This window comes from Castanea sativa, chromosome 1 (assembly GCF_040712315.1).
Source record: "Castanea sativa cultivar Marrone di Chiusa Pesio chromosome 1, ASM4071231v1".
Lineage (NCBI taxonomy): Eukaryota > Viridiplantae > Streptophyta > Magnoliopsida > Fagales > Fagaceae > Castanea > Castanea sativa.
This window is the reverse complement of record NC_134013.1, coordinates 56,143,238-56,156,638: the sequence shown is the minus strand read 5'-3', so window position 1 is coordinate 56,156,638 and position 13,401 is coordinate 56,143,238. Positions and strand designations below refer to the sequence as shown.

Below are 13,401 nucleotides of genomic sequence, written 5' to 3'. Positions count from 1 at the left end.
TAAAAAAGAATACACTTTTAAATTTGAGGTAATTTTTATCTCAAAAAATTTTTGAGGTAGTTTTGAAGTTGATCCTTCAAATTTTTAAAGTTTAAGATTTGTAATCCTAATGTTTTAGAGCGTTTTTAATATGTGCATAGATGTTAATGATGTGAGTATGTGACCATTAAATACCAATTAAGAAAAATTCTAGTTTTATAACTTATTTTACACTCATTTTCACAATTATATGATATAGCTGATTGTGAGTGATGGAGAAAAAGTTGTGGATCTATATGAAAGTGGCAGGTAGTTAGTCACAATACTACATAGAATAATTTATATATATTTTTTTTATTTTGTAAATTCAACATATAAGTATATGACACGTAGCTTCACACCATTCATTTATATATATATATATTTGAGAATAATTTTTTATATTATTTTTTCTTTTATTTCTTCTTCTATTTTCTTTACCCTTTTTCTACTTAGGCTGCATTGAGTTGCTAATGTTCTAAAATAGTGATGACCCTTTGGGCTAGCCTTTGCCATCGTTGGGCTCGGAACAATCTTTTGATTGACTTATTTCTCTTAAATCTCTAGCTTAAAGTTTGTGATTGATTTAGTGGTTTTGGAGATTAGGGGTGCTCAGTTGTGAGGGTTTCTGGTGGTTGCAAGTTTGTAACAGTCTATTTCATGGTCGAAAGGTTAGTTGGCTTGTGCTTGGATGGGTTATGGCCAATCTGTTACTGACCAAGCCCGTAGATTCCTATTTGTTTGTTTCCACACAAAATTGTTCAAAAAAAAAAAATGCTTTGCAGATATGAAATCGATTAAGTTTATGGTCGAAAAACATTGATAAATTTGTTTTGAATTCAATGTTATATGTTTTTTTTTTTTTTTTGGGTTTATATGTTTTTTCTAGGTTTTGAAATGATGAGAATTTGCCACTATTGATTTGAGATTTGACTTTAGTGAAAACAATTTGAGATGATAAGGTAAGGATTGCGTCCAGTGCACGCCAGACCTATTGGAATATTGACATGTGACAAATATTTGACACGTGTTAACATCTTAACGAATTCAGTGCACTGGACCCAAGCTAGTTTTAAGATAACATTATTTGAGATTAAAGCAAAACTTAGGTTTATGACGTGCAAATGAGTAGAAGGGTAACCCTCAAAATGCTCTAAAATGGTAGGGATTAAAATTTAAAATTTAAAATTTTAGGGATCAAGCTCAAAATTATCTCAAATTTAAATAGCATTGCATTTTAGTCCCTTTTCCCTAATCAGAAGGGTAAACAGGAGCGAGCGGTGAGACCTATCTGGACGTGACACTACATATTTGTCAGTCTTTATCTACCGGTAAACCTTTTATGCACCGAGAAACAAATATCCAACAGCAATAAGGAGGGTTTTAGGGGCTTGAACCTGGTGAAAGTAATAGTGAACTCCAACTGTATATCCAAAAATATTAATTAATTAATTGCCTCATCTCCACGGTGTTATATCTTAGTTTTTCAAGAATTTTTAAGTTGTTGTGTCTCAAGTCGCATCAGTGTCCATGCTACTTAGGACAGAAGTAGCTGTGGCTGTCATGATATATTGCTGCCTCCTTAAGAGGTCCTGAAGTGTTGGACTTGATGATATTACCTATGTTTAATTCCTTAAAACAGAATCAGATACAAGTTGCTTAAAGATTATTTGCGGGGTATTATTGTTGTTTTTAAACAATGTAGTTATATTGGCTTAAAAGAAATTTGTGTTTGAAATTGATGAATACATTGAAGCATTTAAATATCGAGTAAAGAACAGAAAATTCTCATGAATACAGTTGGGCCTGGTTGTCCACATTTACTTTCAATTGAAAAAATGGAGAGAAGATTTGCAAAACATCTTGGATACAAAAGAGTCCCTTGGCATGATGGTTGTTACATTTATTAACAACAACTTCTACCTGCAGTTCCAGAGTTAAGAAAATCGTGTCAGCATAAATAGAGTGAGGTGCAGATAAGCTGTTACCTCTTAAAATCACAAACCTGTTACTAAGTTAGGATGCATGTCTTTCATGTACTGGAATGAACCTAGTCTATGACCTTATTCTTTCCATTTTGAGAATTTGGACTATTTCCACATAAACCATGGTCCAAGTGCATGTGTTCATGAAGATATACTGCAATTACTTGTATTTAATCTGTACTACATGTAAGGGAAGAGCACTTGATACTTATCCATGCAATCTGTGAGGACTGCACCAAAATATAATTAGGCTGTCACTCAATAAGAAAACAAATGCTACAACAATTTGTTTATCCAATATCTTAGTGGAGATGATGGTAACATACTGCATTAAGTTTGGCGGATCCACACAGTACAAGGCAAGGTATAGATGATTTAAGTCATTCAACACAAATTTAAATTGATAGGGAAGGATTTGCATACCTGTAATTTCTTTTTCTAGTAAGGAGAACAAGTATTCCAAATCCTAGCATGATTGCAACTTTTATTGCCTGAGAAAGGACAAGTATAATCTTAGCATTTGAAATTATGGGCCAGAGAGGAACTCATTCAAGAGCAGGTCAAATAAAAATGAAATGACCTGTCCCACTGGTCCTCCAGAAGTTTCGATATCCTCTGAATTCTCAGGTTTAGATTTTCCTTTTTTGTGGCAAGCCTTCTCATCTTTATTAGCCTTAATAACAGTGCCAGCATCCACACTATGCTGAAGATGATGAAAGCACATTAATTAGATTATCTCATTATCAGCTTTGAAAAAAAAAAAAAAAAAGGAAGGAACCCTCTCCAACATGTCAGATCCAAGGTTCTGATGGAAATGCTTCAAAAGAAACACTAAGAGACTAAGAGTGATTATGTATAACAATATTTTGAATCTGAATACCAAGACTATGCAAGTAGCATATGTCAAAGTAAGAAGTAAGATCTTGTTACAACATCTTGCTGCAGGACAGTACAGGGCAATGGCTCACTATGAATCATACTATGTATGAGAAATGGATTAAGTTGCTTTATTAGAAAGATTTTTTCTACTACTGGTCTCATGAGACATCTGTCCTGACAGTTGCATTTTATCAAAGCCTCCCAGACTACCATGATGGATGTAAGCTTGCAAAAGTGAATTTTATTTTATTAAGACTTAGAGCTAAGAATTAGTTGCCATCTTGAACATGTTAAAAAAAAAAAATTGTTTTCAGGATATTTAACATCCTTAGCAATTTGACATCAATTCTCATCTTAGATGGGGAGTTCTATGATACGTTTAACCATGTTTTAAAAAGAACGCTATATAATCATGCCCATTCGTATGACAAAATGAACAGAGAGCATTCACTTTTTTTGTATACCTTTCTAATGCTTTATGACTTCTATTTCATACACTGACACCGGCAAAATCAGAACATTGTGGTTACATTTGGTATCTTTCTTCTCAGTTTTTAAACATAGATTTATACATAGTGAAAGATTTATCAATTACCAATTTTTATTTAAAGGAAGAATTTTATGAAAAGGTAAAAGCTTTAACTCCTTTTATTTGAGTTTACAAATTCAAACTTAATTATTTTGCCAATGTAACAAGCAATCAAAAGGCTTGGAGGAAAATTCAGATACCTTCTCAATATTATCTCGCATAGAAAGATTCACATTTCCTTGATGGACCTTTGGCTTAGTACTGCAACCTCCCATTAGATCCATGACTTTTTTACCACCAGTTGTCACACACAACCGTCTTGCTTCATCTGGAAATATCCAGGCACCAGAGCTTTCAAGTAAGTAATGATTATCTTCACAATAATGTAATGATTCCAACTTATGGTTTGAAGCTGCTTGAATATTGACTTCTTGAAATTTTTTAAATTGAATTTCCCCTCTACTCTCCTCTATAACTGGATTGCCACAAGAATCTTGCATGCCAGTGAGCAAATTATGAGGGTGTCCACCTGAATTCTCATCAAGGATCCTCCCTGATACTGTAGCCGTTTCAGATGTGGATATTCTCATCAAATCTTCATGAGATTTCTCTTCCACTCTAGCTACTTCTTTATGCACTGCATTGAATTTATTCTTAAGAATCGAATTTGTTCCTAATATCTGAAATTTCTTTGTGTTCAACTCCTCTAACTGTCCCGTGTCCTGAGATAATTTACTCCTATTTGAAGCATCAAGTAAATTAGTTTGCTCTCCTCTTTTTCTGATATCTGTTGGGGTATGTTGCAACTCTTCTGCAAGAAAAATATTAATGACTCTTCCTGATGTTGACTGTTCATTCTTAGTAGTAGTGCCTTCATTTAAGTGCTGACTTTTCAATCTTATTCTAGACTTACTTGATTGAGATCTTGTTGGTGGTGATTTGATGGGAGACCTCATAGCCTGCTTGAAATCAAGAATTACGAATCATAATTGTAGGAAACAAGATATAAAGAGAATATTAGTGAAGTAGCATACTAAATTTACCTGAGCTAGACCACTTTCAAATGCACTTATCATATTCTTCACATTGCTAGGAGATTTCCCTAGCTGACTCTGCTTCTGAGTGTTATGACCACTATCTTCCCCCAGATTGTGAGGTATTGAATTGTTTGAGGCAGCGACATCTAATCCAGAACCTCTCAATAATAAGGAAGTTTCATCGGAAGAAATTGCTTCTGTAGGAAATTCAGCAGGCAATGACTTGCTCTCATTCTTCTCAACTAGTTCCTTGTGACTTAGATGGACATCAATTCCTTGTGGCGCAGAAATGGTTGATGAAATCTCTTCATATAGATCTGCATCATTCTAAACAGGTGAAATAACCATTAAAATAATCAATGGTACTCTACCTTTTTTATAAAAGAATTAAAAGATTACACTACTAAGTGGTAATACTTAATGGGGTTAATTGCTTTTGATCAGGATGAATTCCTTTTAAGCTCCCAGCACCAGATTTCTCACCCTTGCAGAAAGAAAGAGGATTTGACACCACTTTGGAGGCTACCTCTTTGACACTTACTCCTTCAGTTTGAAGAAGGCTTCTTTGAGAATCTTGAGAACATGGAGCACTCAAAACATTGAGATAAAGCCTTTCAGAAAAGATGCATATTATACCACATTGACAACTAAAATTTTTGTCATTATTTCTTCCTATTACATTTCTTTTCTGCCCTTTCAGGTTTTGTTTATTATTTTTTTTTTTTGGCAATCAGGTAAGCAAAATCTGACCTGAGACCTCATGGCTGAAGCCCAAAGATGGTGCAACACTACTACAAGCAGTAGTAGCACCCTGTGAAGTTCTAATACTGCTATTGAGAAGCTCATCTTGTTTCTTTTTCAATGCAGATTCTCTCTACGAAAAAATGTAAAAAGATGTACCAAACAACAACGAAAATAAACAATTCATTTCACATGGATAAACAACAATGCAAAACAAAAATACATGTAGATATCATGCTTCACAAATGAAATAGAATAAAATATACTAGTAATCAGTAGAACTATGAAACTGGTCAATAATTACATTATTGAAAATGAGGATAGAAAGAAGACACTGTACCATCATACGAATTCGGCTACGTTCTTCTTCACTGAGGAAAAATTGCAACTTCATATGTACGTGACCGCCTCCTTCCAGGGGAAAAAGGTCATCCCAAAGACCTTTCTCCACAATAGACTTGATCTCAACCCCTGCCCCAAAACACATTGATCCTCATCTGCTTCTATTCTAGAATAAGTAAATGATTTCAAATGGGAAAAGTTTCTACAAACCTGCATGAGATATTTTGATCCCATCAGCATCCTGAAGTGCAACAATCAAATTGTCACGAAGAGATGTTAATGGACTGTAAAAAGTGAAAACAGGCACAACTTTATCAACATGGCCAAGAAAATAAAGTAACAAAGATGAAATTCAACACGCTATTTTGAAGTTCAATGTTTAGTGAATAATATAAGCATTACAAGGAGAAGTCTCCCTTGTCCCAAGTTTGGTACTCGATTTTCCCCATGGAAACTGCATTTACAATATAGACCTTATTAATTTTGAACCAAAAAAAGAAGAAGAAAGAATCAAAAAGAACATTGTAGACATCTATGAAGGAATATTAAATTAAGTTAAAAAGAAGTAAGAAGTGCCAACCTTTTATGCATATTGATGAAGAAGCTAATGCATGTGGTAGCCCCATGAATTCCAGAACTGGAGTTAATGATGTATGAAAATTAGATATTAAAATAATACATAATTACAGTTACAAGAGACAGTTGTTAAGACCTGAAACTAGGATGATTCCTGGCATCGTATGACAACAAATTTGATCAAGAAAGCTGTTTCTTTCAAGTTGAAGTTTTGAATGTTTGGTTTAAGCAAATGCAAAGGCTTGTATCCTGCAGAATACGGGTTGTCACAGTGAGAGATAGAGAGACATGGGATTGGATTGGAAGGAGTGGATATGGTTGGACTTCAGGGAAGTAACAAAGGTGGGGTCTGCAAAATATTTTTTACCAAATAACAACCTCAAACGTTGTGAAGCAAATCCCAATTTTTGTCTCACTCATGGCTTGCGAGTCCTCTGGAGACTGGCTACTCACTTCGAAGCTAGACTTTTTAAACAGCTTCTTAAAGTAGTAAAATTATACAATTTTTTGGGTTAATTTTGAATTTTATAATGTATTCTATTAGCTTTTAATAGGGAGTTGAGTTTTAAAAACATTTGTTTATTAGCTTTTGTTATTTCCTAATGCAAGTGAGAGTGTGAGACCTATTTGAAGCCTCCTTAAGAGCATTCACAGCAGTAGAGTTAAAAATTTAGCAATTTAGCTCTACCAAAAGTTACTTTATCTATTTTACCTATACACATGCTGCAGCAGTGGATCTATTTTAGCTTTCAACACAATAAAATAATATAAACATCACAATAAAATAATATATCTACCACAATAAAATAATACATCTCACTACAATAAAAACACCACAATAAAAAGGTAATGTGAACACAAAATAAAAAAAAAATTTTTTTTTAGCTCTCATGAATAGTGCACATCTATCTATAGATGTGCACTGTAGCAATGAGCTAAAAAAATATAGATTTAGCTCCACTGCTGCATGCTTCTTTTTGGTGTTTTGATGAAGTTAAAATAGCTATATAGCTATTTAGCTCCACTGCTGCAAGTGCTCTAACAAGTGCACAAGAATATCCGTCAACAGAAGCCTTTAAAAAAATGTGCTTCATTTTATTGTTGATCAATATTACACTATTCATGGTTTGTGGATTACATAAAGATTACTGACCGGGGTTTATTATACATTAAATAACTAGAGTACTCTAATTTTTGTAATTGTAGACTGGGGTTATAAACAGCAGACACTAGACACATACAGCCAATGTGGGATAAACATTTTTTTTTTTCCTTTTTTTTAAAGCATTTTAATATGTGTACATGCAATATACCAACATAACAACTAAGAAGGAAGTGATGACATGATGTCTTTAACACTTCAGCAGACGAACGTCATTCTCTTTCTTGTCTCACCTCATCATATCTAACTTTTACAAAACCTTGTGAACGTAAGGGAATAAATGATCGTATATAGCACAAATTGGGAAAATGTAAGTTATAGGCAACCATAAATAACTGTTCATAGATGAGAAAAGTTTAGTGAAAGGCCACATTGTACCCTGCTAGGCATCTCTCTCTCTCTTTTCCACGAATATAGGGAAATATGACTTCAATATTGCTTTGTTGTCTAAATTAGCGAACTCAACAACAGCAGGACTTGGTTGCCTTCAATGAAGAATGCTTTACCGTTTGTGGAGGAAAAACTGATTGTAATCAGGATCCTTTTTCCAAATTGTATAGCTATCAATACAATGTTAAAGCCATTGTCATCTAACTCAGTTCAAATCAATTTCACAACACTTGCACCTAAATGGGAGAGCCTGTCCCTTGTAGCATGTTCTCTACAATGAGTTTTGATCAAAGACAAGCATCAACTAAAGACCTGGAACAGATTTTGCTCGAATAAACTGTTTGAGAATTGCCTTGTCTCCATCAATTTGTTTCTTCTCTTGAGAATCCTTTGGTTTGATTTTTCTTTTCTCCTCCAACATCCACTGGAAAAGTTCACGCTGCTGATCTTCAGGGATGGGCTGCCGCACTTTCACAGGCTCCATTAATGGTGGAGGGAAATCCAATATCTCAGGAATTGGGATATCTGTATTTGTAATAGGATCAGAGGGGAGCTTTGCTGCCGCTTTCTCATCTCCCACACTTTTTTCTTTCTCATCTCCCACACTTTTTTCTGAAGATTTACTATTAACTATACCTGAATCTTTCCTGCTTGCCCTCACAAACATGTAAGCTGCAAGAAATGCAAATTCGTAAGTGGTTGAATAAAAAGGTTCGTGATAATAGAGTGACATTATTATGTTGGAACATCAGGAACTCCAGAGATAAAGAATAGAGGAGATATTAAAGTTCATGCCCTGACTGCACTTATTTAAGTTCAGATATGATCAACCAAAACATTAGCATTGTCCTGATCTCATCATCAATATCAACTCATTTAACCAACCATTGACCCTCAGAAATGATCAAAGGAAAATATTGGTGACAACATTCATTAACAAACTTAGAGAAGGACCAAATTTAATTCCAAAATTTTAAAATTTCTTATAGAAATTGATCAATAACTGTAGCTGAAGTGGCAAGAAGATATGCTGTTTGGACCAATCGGATGTATTTTGTCGCATAGTCCAGGAAAGATCCATGCCCCTTGCAGCTTTTACCATTGATATTTAAGGAATATTGAGATGACAACAACAACAACAACAACAACAAGCCTTAATCCCAAAATTTTGGGGTTGGCTATGGATCCTCCATAATTTAGTTAGAATCAGCCACATCTATTATTTTCCTCCTCGCCCACTTTTCACTGCAGCCGGGGTCTGATGCAGCGTGTTGCTAGTAGGGGATGCCCCAACGATTGTCTGAATTGGATCCATTCATAATATAGTGCCTAAATTTTAGGCTTGCCATCAACCTATTGCAACCTTCCTCCTTTTTCTAGGCTTGGGACTGGCTATGAGCAAATAAATGACACTAAGCACGGACTCAGGCAGAGTTATGTTTAAGGACTACTGAGGAAAAAAAATTGAACTACACATGACCAACTCCTCACATGAAATTGTACTTAAACCTTACAAACTGAACTCAACAATACCAGTATAACAACATCATCTTGGTGAGTTGGCAATAGACACAATAATAGTTCTTCTTATACTATAGTTAGGGAAATAATGACCAATGAGCTATAGCTCAACTCGTATTTCCTCCGCTGATAATAAATGGATCGAAGGTGAGGTAGTGGGTTCAAGCCCCACTAGGTGTGTGTGTGTAACTTACCAATAAAGAATTACATAAGGAGATAATGAAGTCTATCCAATTAATGATCCAGATACTCTAGTTAAGACTCGCAGACTTGAGGTACTCAGTACTGACTTTATCAAGGGCAGCTTCTTAATAGTGACATCTCTAAGCTTCTAAGTGATCAAAATCAGGCTGTTTGAGATTTAATATTTTGATCCCATTAATATCCACCTAACAGACCTCCCATTCATTACCAACATTGTATGGATGATAGGAAGTATCTTCAGGCAGCAACGACTAACTTATGAAAGGTGGTAAAGAAGTAAAATCTTCTAGTCCAATGATCAGGTCATCTTGTTGTTGCATATCAGAATTTTACCAAATACCAGGCAAGACAGATTTTAAAAATTAAAGATGACTAGGTCTTGGGGCCCAATGTAAAAAAATAGAAAAAGGGAAGTGGCTTAGTAATGGGAATCCTATTTAGTTGTCAAAATCCATTTATCATGATGTTTACTGAAAATTTGGAGAAACCATCTTTCATCATTCAAAATGTTCATCTAGCATTCTATGCTCTGTCCCTGTTACTAACCCTTTAAACGGCAAGGTTTGAAAGTGCATTCTACTCCCCAATGGGCTAAAAAGGCTAAAACTTCCTTTTCTCTCCCTTGAGGGGTGGCCTGGAGGAGGTGGAATGTTTGCCCAGTCTACTCTTTATGTGGAGTTTCGTGATGATTGGTTTGCACCTCAGCTATTAGGTTTAAAAATTCTTGACTCAGTTGTAAGCGACAGCTGGAACTCTTGCATTTGGCAGCATGAAAATTTAGATCATCCTCAGAGTGATATAGGTGAAAAATGGCAAAAAAGAATCAGATTTGATACTGAAAATTGAAGCTGAAATACAACTTAGTAGTTAGTACTTTAGAAGGAAACCCTTCCAACTCGTTTCAGTCAAGTCTCACTCAATTATCTCTCTTCCTGACTTAACAACCCATCCACTAGTGGCTAGTGGCCCCATGCGCACTTCTTTAATCAAAATAAGCCCATCAGTACCCAAATTTACAATTGAAAAGAAAAATGTTCTACAACAAACTGTTGCCTCCATAAATAACAAGACAAAGTGTTGCCCCAGCAGTTAGTGCTACCAGTATGGAGCTAACAATGATAATAACAAGTTAAACTTAATTAAATAAGAACACTTGTTGGTCCAAAAAAATCTCAAATGCCACTAATTTAGGGAGCACGTATTCCCATCGTGTTAAATATTACCTTATGCAAATTCTTTAGCAACATAGCTCTACCATTGGCATTGCTAGACACTCTCATTGACAGCATTGGGTACATTTCCTTTCCCTATTTCACTTCTTATCTTTTTTCCATTGTTTTATCTTTTTTCCATTGAAAAATTTTCCTTCACAACTCTAAGTCCTAAATTTCACCCAACAAAAGGGTCCCACTAAAACAGCACAAAACAACCCTCAAAATAAATATACAGTCACAGGTCAACATAGCACTTAAAAACAAAAAACAGTTCAGCACCAGCTAAAAGACTCATCTCAGTCAATACGTCAAACACATTATAGGCAAAAATGAAAACCACCCAAAACGCATATCACTTCAACGAATCTTCTGCTTATGTGAACAACCCATTTCTCAGTATTCCACAATGAAACTAAAACCCTAGAGTTTGAGCCAACCAATGAGCAAAATTGCAATGCAAAAATCACAAACATGCATTGCACACACAGAAAGAAAGAGAGGAAAATGTAGGGGGCTGACCTCCAAGAGCAAGATTGGCATTCAAAAGCAAACGCCAAATGAGTTTGTAGCGCTTAATGAGGGACTCTTTTGGAGGCAAAGGTGGTGGCGGCGGCTCCGACATTTATATTATGGTACTACTACTACTACTACTACTACAAGTATTACTAGAGTACTGCTGTATCTCAATGTCTGTGAATTGAATATGAATGATGAGCAAGCGAGTCTTTTGGGACTAGCTCAATGATTCTTTGCTTGGAGTTGGTGGGGTTTCCATTCATGGCAATCCTTAAAAAGTCCACTTTTAGAAACTTGTTGATCACAACAGTCTGTCGTTCGTTCTTGACCCGGTTATCCTTTTTTATCTGTCCTCTTTTATTTTTTTATTTTTTACCAGAACTTGACTCGGTAAAAATAATTAGAAATTTAGAACTATTAACAACAAACATATGAAACTTGTTTTTTACAGAGGTGGTTACCGTAACATCACTCTAAACTAAGCAAAACTGTTACTAGCATTACTTTTATAGAACGGTCATATTCTAAAAAAAAAAACTGTCATCTCAACAATTCTTTAAATTCTCAACAACAAAAAAAAAACAAGTCTTTAATTATTTGTGTAATTTATTTAAGATAATATAAAATTTACTATATAAATCTTATAAGCTAATATATTACTCAAGTAATTTAATATTTATTTAATATTTTTAATCATAATAAATTTATTATGCTGTTGAAAACTTAAAATGACATTAAAATAATATTTTTATCATATCAATTTACATTAATTTATAAACGTTTTGTTGTAATATTTTTAAAAAAAAGTAAATTTCATAATATTTTTAACATTTTTCATTTATTATTTCTTAAAGCGCATTTCTCTGCCGCTAAGAAAGTAGGCTTCCCCCTCTTCTCTTAGGCTGTAGAACCATGTCCCTCATGGTAGGTGTGTTTGTCCTCTCAAGTACCAAGTGTGCTTGTAGAGCTTGGTGGTATATTCTTTTTGGGGATAAGGGAAACAGGTTTTAGCACATGGAGATTCTATCATTTGTCGTAGTACGGAGGATTTATCACAATCATGGGGAAATTTATCTCTCTCAGAGAAGGAAGAGACAGGGTATGTTTTACCAAAGGTACAGAGGAAGTATGAGTTCATGCTAGCAGCAAAATTCCTAACTACTTGCCTTAAATATGGAGGTTATGGGTAGAACTTTCAAGCAAGTGTGGCGATGTTGTGATGGTTTCAAGATCCGAAATGTGAACAGTCATAGAGTTTTATTCGTGTTCGAGGATGAGAGAGATGTTACTCGAATCTTGATTAATCAACCATGGAGTTTTGACAAACATCTTGTGGTGGTACAGTGGTATGATAAGGATATTCCACTAAGGTCCTAAACTTTTGAGACGATGATGTTTTGGGTCCAGGTACATGACAATACTATGAGATATATGAAAACTGAAGTGGCGGAAAATATATGTGATACCATTGGTGAGGTGGTTCGCTCCATTGGTGCTAAAACTAAGGAAGAAAGGAAGTTTTATTTGAGTAAGAATCAAGCTTGACATCTTACTGCCTTTGTGTCGAGGAAGGTTTATAACTCTTGAAAGTGGGGAAAAATCTTGGGTGTCCTTTAAGTATGAACGTTTGCCAAATTTTTGTTTTTGGTGTAGTAGGCTCTATCATGGTGATAAGGACGGCTCTATATGGATTCAAAGTAGGGGTACATTGAAAGAAGCCGACAAACAATTTCGCTCTTCTCTACAGGCAACCCATATGTACTGACAAATCAAAAGGTGATCTATGTCCATGGCTTCTATGATAAATCAGGGGTGGAGGAAGATAGGCCAAGATCAGGGCGGCATGGACATTATTTATTTATATTTTTTGGCTAAATATTAGGAACATTATCTAAATATCAGGAACACTTATTCCGACTAAAACTAGTCGAGAGGAGGAACAATCTATATAATTTTAACTCAAACCCTTTATTTCTACCTCCTCTACAACTTCAAAATTTCTTGTAGGTTTTTTCTCTATTTGCCTCCAACATGATCTTCAAGAAACAACTTGTTGATGGAAAAGTGGTGTTAATTCATGTGGTGTGAGTTCCTGTGGTGTTAATTCCTGTCTTGTAGGAACAAGAAAGAGGATGCATGAGGATGAGTTTTGGTGCGCACTACACCCCTAAGGACAAAGCAGGAAATCAATCTGAAGGCGACGACGCTCACTTTATCTATGCGGAGAAGAGCACTATTGGCGTGGGGCATCGGGAAGCAAGGATACGGTGGTGCCGATGGAGGAAAA

General features: G+C 35.1%; 2 protein-coding genes across 10 annotated transcripts; both read right to left on the bottom strand.

The window, feature by feature from the left end:
- Positions 1-1,706: 1,706 nt before the first annotated feature.
- Positions 1,707-6,455, bottom strand: LOC142639843 (uncharacterized). Of its 9 annotated transcripts, none has more exons than XR_012845167.1 (13): positions 6,244-6,455; positions 6,112-6,168; positions 5,934-5,985; positions 5,742-5,815; positions 5,530-5,660; positions 5,199-5,322; positions 4,866-5,021; positions 4,455-4,765; positions 3,612-4,370; positions 2,584-2,706; positions 2,427-2,494; positions 2,024-2,233; positions 1,707-1,941 (listed from the first exon to the last, which is right to left on the bottom strand). XR_012845167.1 is itself a non-coding variant. In XM_075813996.1 (13 exons), the coding sequence occupies exons 1-13, from the start codon at positions 6,266-6,268 to the stop codon at positions 2,212-2,214; spliced, it is 1,800 nt and encodes a 599-aa protein (XP_075670111.1). In that variant the 5' UTR covers positions 6,269-6,451; the 3' UTR covers positions 1,707-2,211. The 9 variants fall into 9 exon arrangements, 8 of the variants coding, with proteins under 8 accessions (XP_075670111.1, XP_075670121.1, XP_075670097.1 ...); XM_075813996.1 differs by having other exon boundaries at positions 1,707-2,233; positions 3,612-4,222; positions 4,325-4,370; positions 6,244-6,451; XM_075814006.1 differs by lacking the exon at positions 2,024-2,233 and having other exon boundaries at positions 3,612-4,222; positions 4,325-4,370; positions 6,244-6,449.
- Positions 6,456-7,532: 1,077 nt separating this feature from the next.
- On the bottom strand, positions 7,533-11,440 carry LOC142609079 (uncharacterized). The gene is made up of 2 exons (XM_075780715.1): positions 11,118-11,440; positions 7,533-8,331 (listed from the first exon to the last, which is right to left on the bottom strand). The coding sequence occupies exons 1-2, from the start codon at positions 11,218-11,220 to the stop codon at positions 7,964-7,966; spliced, it is 471 nt and encodes a 156-aa protein (XP_075636830.1). The 5' UTR covers positions 11,221-11,440; the 3' UTR covers positions 7,533-7,963.
- Positions 11,441-13,401: the final 1,961 nt, after the last annotated feature.

Bases quoted from the DNA above. Each gene is read 5' to 3' on its own strand.
- LOC142639843 (XM_075813982.1), bottom strand. From the start codon at position 6,268: ATGCCAGGAATCATCCTAGTTTCAG. The intron at 5,816-5,933 runs GTAATGCTTATA...CACTTTTTACAG, and splicing joins GACAAGGGAGACTTCTCCTT to TCCATTAACATCTCTTCGTG. The intron at 5,661-5,741 runs GTTTGTAGAAAC...GTTTTGGGGCAG, and splicing joins GATCAAAATATCTCATGCAG to GGGTTGAGATCAAGTCTATT.
- LOC142609079 (XM_075780715.1), bottom strand. From the start codon at position 11,220: ATGTCGGAGCCGCCGCCACCACCTTTGCCTCCAAAAGAGTCCCTCATT. The intron at 8,332-11,117 runs GTCAGCCCCCTA...CATTTCTTGCAG, and splicing joins TGCCAATCTTGCTCTTGGAG to CTTACATGTTTGTGAGGGCA.